At 49.0% G+C, this 12,015-nt stretch overlaps 1 protein-coding gene across 3 annotated transcripts in view; it reads right to left on the bottom strand.

Annotated features, from left to right (window-relative positions):
• The window catches only part of SRL (sarcalumenin), a 30,480-nt gene extending 20,546 nt beyond the window's left edge, over positions 1 to 9,934 (bottom strand). For 2 of the 3 annotated variants that reach the window (XM_054993249.1, XM_054993250.1), the window contains exon 1: positions 9,783 to 9,934. In XM_054993249.1, coding sequence (XP_054849224.1) covers positions 9,783 to 9,843 — 61 coding nt within the window. In that variant the 5' untranslated portion in view covers positions 9,844 to 9,934. Of the gene's footprint in view, positions 1 to 9,477; positions 9,532 to 9,782 lie in introns of those variants that run through there. The other variant, XM_054993251.1, reaches the window with a different exon arrangement.
• Positions 9,935 to 12,015: the final 2,081 nt, after the last annotated feature.

Here is a 12,015-nt window from a genome sequence, read left to right as displayed (position 1 = left end):
TCCTCAAGAGAGCAGTCTACATTCTTCCTGGGAAGGTCGAACTGAGTTCCACGCAAGAGAAGAGACTTCTAGGCCTGCCAAGGACCCTCACTTCCTGTGACCTTAGAGGTGTTATATAAGGAACTTTCTCTTTCCTCCTCATCCCCCAAAGTGAGTGCCTTTAAATATATTGAGCACCAAATTGTGCTGACCTGCAGATGGCAAACGAATGATCTCTCTCCAGCAAAAATGGGCTGAAGGTTATGGGCTTAGCACCCTGCAACCTCCCTCATCAAGCTAAAAATATACTCATCGGCCACTGAGGGGGAAGTGTCTGTCAGGAGCCACCAGGAGCCAGAGAAACCCCCTTCATAGTTCATTCCCCTGGCTGGACCCCCTCCCTGAAGGCCTTGCCACTGTCTCAGCTCAAAGGAACTCTGGAGCCTCTGCCAAAGGCAATCCCCCTCCTCCTCTGGGTTTGTGGCTGGGGGAGGAAAAGAGTCAGGTTGCAGGTAGGAGCAGGAACATCTCAAATATGTCCCACAAAGCTGATGGTAAGCTGACTCTCCAGGAGGCACGTTGGGGCTCCGCGTACAGTACGTGTTCTGTGCCAAGAAACCAAAGACTCGTCAGGCAAGAATGTCAATCCTCTGGCCCAGGCCGACTTCCAGCCTGGGACCTGGGCACAGGAAATTGCCAGAGGAAGGAGATGCAAGAGTACTCCCCGCTCCATTGCCTTTCAGGCAGAAGGTGGCCACATGTGGAAAACCTGTCTGCTGCCTGATTTCAGTGCCCAAGCAAATGCTTCTGTGTCACATTTTACAAGGCCACACAAACACATGCACACACCCTTTGACACAGCAGAACCACAAGTGACAAAAGGCACAGATTGGACACTTGTCAGCTTCCCTCAAGTTTTGATGGGAAATGTAGGCATCCTAGTCTTGAAGCTTGGCTCTCTGACTGCTGTCCAATGGACTTTTCAACTGTCACTTGTCCAACATTCCGCCAAGCTGCCTACATTTCCCATCAAAACTTGAGGGAAGCTGACAAGTGTCCAATCTGTGCCTTTTCTCACTTGTGGTTCTGCTCACAGTAGAAACTCTTTGATAGAATCATAGCGATTCCAGTGAGGCAAGTGAATCTGAGACATAACTATAGCACAAGATATTTTAGGTGTGCCTAGAGGCCTTGGTACCCTGTTTGGACAAATGCAGATGCCTCACAGCCAGGCTCAGGTCTGGTCCTACTCACAAGAAACCCCAGCAGAACCTCAGAAAGATGATGTTTTAGCAGCAGCAGTGAGCAGGAAAGAGCAGAGCATTATGATTGGGGGGGGCACATGTCTAAATTACAGCCAACCAGCTGGAAAAGGTAGGACTTGGCAATTTATTCTGACAAGTGAACTACCTCAAGTGCTGATAACAAATAATTCCTATCAGAGATATGAAAAAAGGGGAGATGTCATTGGAGCCTCTCTGATTCATATTCAAGGGCTCAGTGAAGGAAGAGGGCAGTGCCAGCCCCCAAGATAATAAAACAGCTCCTTTCCAAGGGACGTGTCTCCCAGGGGAGCCAGAGTATGCCTGACTCCCTGTCCCACATTCCTCCTCATCTGTGTGTGTGGCACAACCTCCCCTCCTCAAGAGGCCCTTGGCTTCCCCAAACCACAGCTGACTCTGAGACCAGCAGCCAGCCTAACCCATGGTGGGATCTGGCAGTCTCCGTGAGGCAAGAGCCCTGCTCCCTTGGGCACCATGCAGTCTAACACAGCAGAATGAGCAGAACAGTAACAGGGTTGGGGAGGCTGAGGGAGAAAACATCCTAGGACACAGAAGCCAACTCCACACCATCCTTCTAGCCTCCTGTCATGACCATCACCCAAGTCAGGGCCAGCTCAAGGTTTTTCGTCATCCCCAGCAAGGAACAGCCATAACTGCTGTATCCAAGCAAAGTCCCTGAAGCACTGCTGGCGGTGGTGCAGGCCCAGGAGAAGATGCCAGTTGCTCCCATGTGGCCGCTAGCCAGGGCTGGAATCCAGCGGAGCCCCTCTGGTGCATTGGTGTCCTCCTCACTCTCAAACCAATCTTGGCTTCTCCCAGAGCAAATGGAAATTCATTGGTGCTCCAGCTCCTGCCATGCTTGAACTATGTCTGCCCCCAAGGAGCCTGCCTGTGGCTCCTGGCCTAGCAATATGCATCCTGAGGCTAGGGTTGCCAACCTACAGGTGGGGTTTGGAGATGTCCCCGAAGTACAACTGATCTCCAGACTACATAGAGCAGTTGTCCTGTAGAAAATGTCTGCTTTGGAGCGTGGACTCTGTGGCATTGTAGCCTGATGAGCCCCTCTCTTCCTAAACCCTACCCTTCCCAGGCAAGAATGGCCACCACACTCAGCCAGGGCCTTCTTTGTGCACACTGCAATGTCGGCCAGCTAGAAACTGCCCTCTGCTTGGCACCAGAAGTGCAAACTGTATTACTGCAGGACAGATATATTTCATTCAGAAGAATGTTGGGCTTGGCTCAAATGTGCAAGTCCTTTTAGCCTTTGCTCCGGGAAGTGGAGCTGCCTGTGGAAGGCCTCTCACCTCAATCCAGGAAAGAAGTCTTGGCCTCTCACTTCAATGGAAGGGTGTAAGGCGATGTGTTGCATACTTCTATGCTGTGAAGGAGGGCAGGCTGAATAGCTTGGCCTGTGCTGCTGACAAGGGAGGTAAGCCTGCAGACGAGGCTGTGGGAGTCACAGGACATTATGCTGATATACCAAGGGAAACATCCCTGCTGTTGCCTTAAAATAGCTCTGCTATGCCAGGCTTGTCCCTGCATGGCTGTACACTTGAACGGTGGACTCACTCCACACTTGGTGGAAGCCGCAAACAGAGAGACAACTTCTGCTCTAGGGGATAAACTCTCCAGAGAATCCCCCCCAACTTACTCGGCTCTGCTCCAGCTATGCCATTGGCACAGCTCCTCTGCCACCCTCCTGTCTAGGGCTTGCCAATCCCCACAAGGGGGTTTTCAGGATGCCAATGTTCCTCTAGGGGTTTAAAGAGTTGCTAATATAGTGGGCTTACTACACCATGACAACAGAAAACACAGGTAATTTTTCTCTTGCCCTAGGACCTCATGATAGCAAGATTTTTAAGTGCAGTTCCAGCAGAGGTAGCTGCTGTTACAGTACCAAAAGATACAGACTTCACGCCTATTTCACAGCAGTACAGACCATTCCGTGCAAAGTCCTGAAAACAATTGAAGAAATTACTGGTGACTCGCGTAGGGGTTCGCAGCAGACATTTCTACACAACAGGAAAGTAGTTTCGATTGGGTTTTCTGGAGAGGTGGAGATGCCACCTGAAAGCATTGATGGCAGACTGGTGCAGAAAATGTAGACTGTCTTGGGCATCTGTAAGTTCCCTGCTACTATGAAGACTGGCACAAAAGAAGATGAAGCAGGGTCCCCTTTGAAGGGAACAAGGGAGTCCTTTTGTACTAAGGTGGAACAGAAACAATCTGTAGGATAAAGCACTATTTGTGGGTGAGAAAGACTGGCTACCTAACCTAGCATAGGACCCCCCTCCCATGCAAGATTTCAAAAGATTTTTTTAAAATAATGTTTGGGCTTCCAAGATTAACCTCCCAGGAATTGGGCATCCAGTTTGCCATGCTACAACTTGTAAGACTAGCAAAGAAAAGGGAAATGGGATCAGATCCTCAGATGCTGTAGGGAGGGGGCCCGCCTGTCAATCTCCCGCAAATGTTGTGAGAAAGGATCATGGTCGCCATGTAAAAGTGTCCTGAACCTCTTAAGACTGCACATTTAAAGTTATTAACAAGTTTTCTTTTTAAGTCGGTTTTTCTGAGAACATTCTCTTCAAATTCATCTACATTAAATTAAATGTCAAGAACCAACAGTACAAGATCCACCAAGAATGTATTTTATCTACTTCATTTGTACCTCGCCTTTTCCCCCCCAATGGGGACCAAGAGCGGCTTACATTGTTCTCTTCTCCTCCATTTGTATCCTCACAAGAACAACCCTGTGAGGTTGGTTAGGCTGAGTGTGGCTCAAGGTCACACAGTGAATGAATATTCGAATCTAGGTCTACCAGATTCTAGTCCACACTCAAACCACTGCAGAACTCTGTCTCTTTGTTCCTGGACTCCTCTGCAGACAAAGGGAAACAGATGCACACTACATAGGGCGGCCCCAGGCATTCTCTTCCTCAGATCCATAACAGAAGAAGAAATGGCTCCCTTTCTTGATGCTCAGCGGCAGCAGGGAGGGAGATTTGGAGCAAAGACTGGTGGTTTTGTGTCTTGTGACAGCTTTTGTGCTCTCCTGGACCAGCATATGATAACCCTCTGAGCATGCCTGGACCAACAACATCCAGCAGAGGCATGGGCACAGTCCATACTGTTTTTTAAGGACTTGTTAGGTACACTATTAGCATACATTAGGCAGCTCAAGGCCATTTGTGTACATTCTCTTTATTTTAATGATAATAATATTGCTCTGCCACCATGATTCCAGGTTTCAAATCTAGATTTTTTTAGACTTTTTAAAGAAAGGGGGAAAAGAGGAAGGAAACAGGTGATCTCAGGCTTTTCTCCACAGCAATCGCATTGGACTCCTCTGTTTCTGCAATAGCCAAGGTTCTCTGAGGGCTTCTGTAGCAAACATCCCAAAGTCCTGCCTATCCTCCAGGGCTCTGGACCAGTCCTTGTGATTTAAGCCTCATACAAATCCTAGTGATTGTCGCTGGAACGCCACTGAATGGGAGGGGGTGAGCCAGCCTCAGTTTAAGAAGGCCAAAGAGATACTTCCCCCCTCATGCAGGGAAGTTGCAGCCCTGGAAAAGAGCATCATGTTAGTTAGGGCTTTTATTTTGGCTTTTAGTTAGGATTTGGGGTTGGGTTAGGGAAGGGCTTGTTTTAAGCAAGTAAGCAAGCACCCATTGAAGGCCTGTCAAATCTAACTTTGTGTCTAGGCTGTATGAGCAGGATCTCTGTGAGGTAAAAGAGCACCCTGTAACCTGAGTGTAAGTTTGTAAGCTGTGGTAAAAAGGTTAGAGTTGAACCTTGAATGCTGGAGAAAAGGGATTCAAATATTTCCTTAGTGTTTGTGCTTGTTTAACAAAGGTTCAGTTCAATGTGTTAACTCACAGTGGGGAAAATGTATAATCTCTTGGTAGTGCAGTTGAGAGCCAGTTGTACATTTCATACTGATTATTCCTCATGAAACTTTACTGCGTCAGACCTTATTTTTTGTAAATAACTTTTGTTGTTCAGGCCCATCTGCATCTTGTCTGTCAAGTCAAAATAGCTGTGAGGAAGAAGGTATACTTACCTTACAATATTATTCTAGTAGGGTCACATTCTAGTAGTACCAAAAACCTAGCCAAAACCCTTTCGGGAACACAAAGCTTACACACTACCAACCAGTTAAATAAAGATTGTGGCTCCCCTTTTACTGCTTGTGGACTGCTAAGGGGGTTTACTCAAATAAAAGAAGGGACCAGAGTGTGTGGACTTTGGACAGCTATAAGTCCAGAGGGCAGTCACCTCAGAAGTCTTCCTTATTTCTCTTTTCCTCCCCCCTCCTCATTGCCACCAAAGCTTCATCTTACACCAGGTGCACCACCATGCACAGCCGCCTCATAAAAGAGACAGAGATAGCAAGAGAGAACTGGACACTAGCAAGTTCACAGCAATATCTCAAGGGAGAAAGAGAGCAAAGAACTATCGGTACAAGGAGAGAAAGATCTAGCTAGCTTATGTGAACAAAGAGCAAGAAGAGACCAACACAAGGCTCCAGACTTCCTTGCTGCCAGTTTCTGGGAAACCACCCCCCCAGTGGATCAGGAGCTCCTCAACTGAGCAACTGTAGCCACACAGATGGACCAGAAGGTATTGCTGGTAGCCATCAGAGGATCCCAGGTAGTCCCCCAGCTCTAATTTCCCTCCTCTCCACAGACAACCTCTGCAGCCATTTGCAGCGGACCACAGTGTTAAGTCCCCATCACTGAAGGTTTCCTATGTAGAGCTGATGCACACCACTCTTCCATTTTAACAGTCAATCGCATCTAAACCCCCACACCTCCTTCCAATCAATCACCCAGGAGGACTGGAGGGAATGCAACAATATGCTTTCTGAGTTTTAATTTTTTTTTACAAACAATGTGCTTGCAGTTCAATTGTTATTGGGACCTAGGCAGAGAGTGCCTTTTATTCCCATTCTGCAGTCACTCCATTGACTACCCATTGGTTACCTGGCTCAATTCAAGGTTTTGGCTGTCACTTACAAAGCCCTTCATGGCCTTAGCTCCTCATATCTGCAAGACTGCCTCTCTCCCTGTGCTCAGCCATGGCAGTCTCGCTCATCTGAACAGGGCCCTCTGCTGATACAATTCTGCAAATGGGTCAAATCTACAGCTGCCTGCACACAGGCATTCTCTGTAATGGTCCCTATCTTATGGAATGGCCGGGCTAAAGTGTCCAGGAAAGCTCCCACTCTCTTGGCTTTCTGCAAACTATGCAAAACTGAGTTACTATGGAGGGCTTTTTATACAGGTAATAGGCTGTGCTGTAAGAAGTGGTTCAGAGAGAGGCTTTGGTAAGGGGACAGGGTAATGTAGACTATGTTACTGTCTGTTGATATTAAATACACTCCTGCTGGGTAGTTTGTGTGTTGGTGAATCTGTCACGTCAAATTACTTCTGTTTCAGCAATGTTTTAATCTCTGTATTTGGAATCATGCTTGTTTTCAGATTTCTGCAATCCATACCCTATTGAGTTGTTTATTGAATGTCCCAGCCGTTGATCATACTGACTTACACTGTGTAATCCGCCTGGAATCTCAGTGAGAAAGGCAAACTATAAATAATAAATAAATAAAAATAAATGACTGAAGGGGAGCTAATAGTGTCCCTCTCTGAGAAAAGACAGACTGAACAGACTTCCCAGAACAGGAAAGAACTTCCATTCTCAAAGACACTGTCAAAGGATGAGCACAAGATTCTCCCAAAATATGGGCAGGAGGCTGCTGTCCTCTTCCAGTCCAGAGATGATCTCTTTTTCCTGGGACAGGAAGAGATGTGAGGTATTTCTGAAGCCAGCTCAGATCCTGGCACCTCGAGGCAATGGTGCAGACCCCACAATGTGGTGTTCCTCAGAGGCTCCAGTTTCTTTGACATTTTGGGAAATGGAAATCCAGATGCTTTGGTTCCAAACGAGAAGAAAAAAACTTCCAACAGGGAAAACTTCTGACCCGGTGAAGACATTGCAGAAAGAGCCTGAGATCCAAAGAGGAATTGAGAAGGGGTGGGGAGGGATTTTAAGGATTCCACGGAAGGAGGTGCTAGAGGTGAGGTGTAATGGGCCCTCGTGTCATGTTTAGGACCCAGAAAGAGTAGCTAGTCACAAGGCTTGGAGGAAGAAGGAAGCGACCAAAGAGCAAGCAGCAACAATATACACTCGGAGTGGAAAAGAAGTTGCAGGCCAGTTTGGGCTGCCACAGATGATCCAATACTACTTAAGTTGCAGCATATTGCAAAAGGGAGAATGTACTGGCCAGAAAAGCCTGTCAGGTCCATTAGAAAATTAGTCAACAGTCTCAGAGAGACACAATGCTGATAGAACATAAAGAGATGCCCTGCTGGATCAGACCAGCAGTCCATCTAGTCCAGCATCCTCTTACCGAGTGGCCAACCATTTGCCCTAGAGAGCCAACAAACAGAGGCCCAGGCCTTCCCTTAAGCCTCTCCCAGCACTGGTATTCAGAGGTTTACTGCCTCTATATATGTAGTCACTATGGCTAGTAGTCACCTGTCCTCCATTCCACTGTCCTAGATGCCCCTCCTCACCCCAAGGCAGCCTTTATCTCTAAAGAATGCATGTAGGCCTAAATAAAGCCTTTGGCGCAGAGTTTACTTTCCCAGAACGGTTGTTTCTGACATGGAATCCTCAAAACAGAAGCCACCTGGAGCCAGTGAGCCCTGGGAAGAAGAAGCCCATCCTAGAAGCCACCAAAAAGCAAAACTCAAAGGTGAGACTGGCTTGCCATGCAAAACTGTTTCTTGCTTTCAACCAAAGCTGGAGGATTCCGCTAGCTGCAGCAAACTCCAGAGTCAGCTTCTGAGCACACTGCATTGCCTCCTTACAGCCAGCCAGATGACCAAAACAGGGTAGAGAAGGGCCTGGCAGCCCCCCACCCCACCTCTCAGGCCCTCAAGATGACTCCAAACTCAGTTCTGCAAATCCTGCCTAAGCTTTGATTCAGAAAGCCTAGCAACTCCCCACCAATCCTGGAAGCACCCACACTAGACTGTTTCAGAATGCCATAGACCTCAGCCCCAGAAACTAGTTGCAGGACAAGGCCAAGAAAAGCTCAAACTACCAAATGCAACCTTTCTTACACATGCAAGCTCTTTTACTTCTTCAGCATCAAGCTCACACGGGGCCTAAGCATGGTTTTAACTGAAGGGCCATCCACCCATCCTGAGCAAGGAGGCATTTTCCGGGATACTTTGGGATTCCAGTTATGAGTCTAGGCTTGCTTCTCTGTCCAACAAGAGCTGGGTGGGCAGGTCATGTCCTTCCACACACATCACTAGCCCCCCCCTCCAACATACAAAACATCATCTGTGCAATAATTACTGCCTCGGAGCCCCTCATCAGGACCAGGCCTGAGCAATGCACTGCAGGATTCCTTGCAAAGAACACGGCCAGGACACGATGCCCAGATGTCACGCCCAGCTCCAGGTGAAATCGACAGCAGGTGGGATGGGGGAGTAAATCCCCTACCTGGTCCACCAAGACAATCCCTGTGGGACTGGGAGCCATGCCAAGGCCATGCTGGGGAGCAGTGGGCAGGAGCCCCAAGCCACTCCGGCCAGGCCTCTTTTGTTCTCGCAAATGATAAAGGATGTCCTTAAAAGGAGGAAATCCACAGTGGTGACTCGACTCCGTTGTGCCAGTGTGAGAAGGCAGCAGCTGAGCTGGCTGTGGTGGGGGTGGGGAGGCACTCCAAGGGGCTTTGGGGGTCCAGTTACAGGCCTGTTTCCATACTTAGCCACTCCACAGCAGCAGGGAATACAGAGCCCGCCAGGGCAGCCAGCAAGACCAAATTAACTCAAGGGCAAGCAAGGGGAATGCTGGCAGGCACACTCCCGGATGGAGGGGAGTTAGCTGAAAGCGCTAGGCAGAGACTGGGCCCCTGTCCGCCAAGGTGCAGTACAGCATCTGGAAAAGGGGCCTCAGGTGGCCCACTTTCTGCACTGCAGAGAATTCCAACAGCCCTCCCCTAGCACGGACTACATACAGATGCTCTCAGTTCAGTGTTTCTGGCTACCAGGTCTGATCCTGTGCTCGCAGATGCCGTACAGCCATTTTATAAAATTGTGCAGAAGTGGTGGCTGTTCCCCAGGACCTCCCCCCTCCCTCCTGGCACCCGAGTGGAGAAAGCCTACCAGTCTCACCCTTCCCCTAATGCCACCATTACCTCAAGACCAGTACCTCCTTCAGGACTGGGCTCTCCGCCTAACACATGCCTGTAAGAGGGCTGAAAGGCTCCCACTCCTTCTCCAGCACCTGTCCAGTTCCTTCGACAAATGATGCCCACCCATCAGTGCTACTCCCCACTGCTGACAAAGAAGTGGGCAGCAGCTAAGGAGTCTAAGCCTCAAAAAAGCTTACACGTCACGTGGGGTAAGCAGAAGCCACGGTGCAGTTGCTCCAGATGATGCGGCAAGTGGCCCCAGAAGAAAGCCCAGGGAGGGGACTAGGGAATCGGCACGAGCCTCATACCTGCAGTTCCAAGGAGCAGGAGTGGAGCCACACAGCAACAGAATAGTTGCAGTCCCTTCATAGTGGCTGCCAGGAGGTCTCTTCTCTTCCCCTCTGCTATTTATACCACAGTAGGTTTGAAGAGGCTCTGGAGCAGGCAGCCGGCTGGCTTGGCTGCAGGGCCCTGAACAAATGGTGCCAGCTGCCAGACCGCCTGAGGCCCCTCCCTGCCCCTCCAACCCAAGCGTCACTCACCGAAACATAGCAGGCCCCCAAATAGGGAGAGAGGAGGAGGGAGCCTGTGACAGCAGGCACCTTCGCAGAACTGAAGGGGGAAATCCTTAGTGGAAAGGCTCGTTGCCATTCAAGGTGCTAGTCCTCCTGGATACACTCCAGCGTTATCTGACAAAGTGAGCTTGGACTCATGGAAACTTATACCATTGAAAATATTGTTGGTCTTTTGGGTGCTATTACTGGACTTAAATTTTGTAGTAGTCCCAACACACATCCCAACGAGGAAGTGGAGGCTTCCCCGTGTCAGTGCAGAAAGAAAAAGGGCCAATCGGACTTCTAGGGCTTGGCAGGAATAAAAGCTCTAAGTTAGGAGAGTTTTGGTGGCAACTGTAAGCCACAGGAAGAAATGCTTTCTCACACTCCATAGCAGCAAATTCATTGCTGGCACTGAGTGGACTCAAGACAGAGAGGGGCAAGCCAATCTCACCTACTGGCACATTGCCAAATGCTTGTTAATTGCTTTCATTTACGATTCTTTTGCAGTTTACATATTAAAAAACGTGGGGAACGGGGCTTACAAGGACTTAAGAGTTCCCACTATGACTGAAGGGCAGCACTGCAGGTGATGGCCCAGTTCCCCTCCCTGCTCCAGGTTAATTTGGGAGGGTTGGCTCAGTGGTTGAGCCTCTGCTTAGCATGCAAAAGGTCACAGGTTCAATCTTCAGCACACCCAGTTAAATAGGATAAGGTCATAGGTGATGTAAAAGACCTCTACCCAGACTGCTGCCAGTCTTAAGTGGATGGACTGACCTTGACAGGTCGATGGTCACATTGTATAAAACAGCTTTGTGTGTCCATTCAACTGAATGCAAACCACCCCTCCCTGGGCTTCTTTAGCAGCATGCAGGAGAAAAATGGCTGCGCAGCCCCAACACTCAGCACAAAATGAGAGAACAGCACCCCCTGGTGGACTAAGACACTGCACAGTCTCTCCCCCCCCCCCCCGCCCCTTTGTGCTCCTCAGTGGACAAGTTGGCTGTCTTCATTGAGCCACTTCAAGCAACCAAGGAGACCCAAGATCTTCTCTATGTGAAATTAACTGCAACAACTGTGCTTATACACCACTCTTCTAGACAGATTAGTGTCCCACCTAGAGCAGTGAACAAAGCCAGCGTTACTATTATCCCCGCAATACAGCTGGGGCTGAGAGGAGGGCTTACCCAAGGCCACCTGCTGAGCTCATGGCAATAGTGGGATGCGAACCAGCAGAGTGCTGATTTTCAACCCAACCTCTTAACCACTACGCTACAGCAGACCAACTCAGCTGTGCCAGAAAGTTGTCTTTGGGGACTCCAATGAAGCAGTGTCTGCGCAGAGAGGTACACCCCAACAGCTTCCTTTGCAGCTCTGCCAAAGATCCACAACCTGAAGTCCTTCACAGCTATGATATTGCAACCTCTGGAGATGATAAAGTGGTGTGGCTCTGCCCTGCTTCTCTTCCCTCCCACCTGACTAAAAGGGTCCTTGCAATGTGTTTGGAAATCCGTTTAAACCCCCAGAAAACACTTCACAGTCACCCAAAATTCATCCTGAAAGAAATTAAAAGTTTAGAAAGTTACTGAATAATCAGATCTGATATAGGTAAAACAGGACGGGTTTTAAAGGTGGTTGCTTTAAAAGGTGGTCATTCTGGAAGCTACAAGGCAGGTATTGTTCAGGGTGAAATGCACATCTGGAAGGTGGGCCAGAAGAGATACATTCCTGGAAGAGAACAGCCTTTCTTCAAGCTGCATCTTCTGCTGTCCTTAAGGTCTCCGAACCTGCCTTCAGACACTTCTGGGGTGCCGTTATGTAGATGTCTGCTGCTGGAAGCAATCACAGGCAAATCAGCTTCCACCACCCGGAATCAGTCTGGCCCCACAAAAGGGGAGCAGCCTCCCCACCAGCATAACCTGCCACGGCCTAGGAAGAAAAGCCTGTGCCGATTCCTGTTCCACCCACAGAGGCCGTCTGCCCAAAG

This window comes from Eublepharis macularius, chromosome 12, assembly GCF_028583425.1.
Source record: "Eublepharis macularius isolate TG4126 chromosome 12, MPM_Emac_v1.0, whole genome shotgun sequence".
Lineage (NCBI taxonomy): Eukaryota > Metazoa > Chordata > Lepidosauria > Squamata > Eublepharidae > Eublepharis > Eublepharis macularius.
This window is presented reverse-complemented; position numbering and strand designations above follow the sequence as displayed.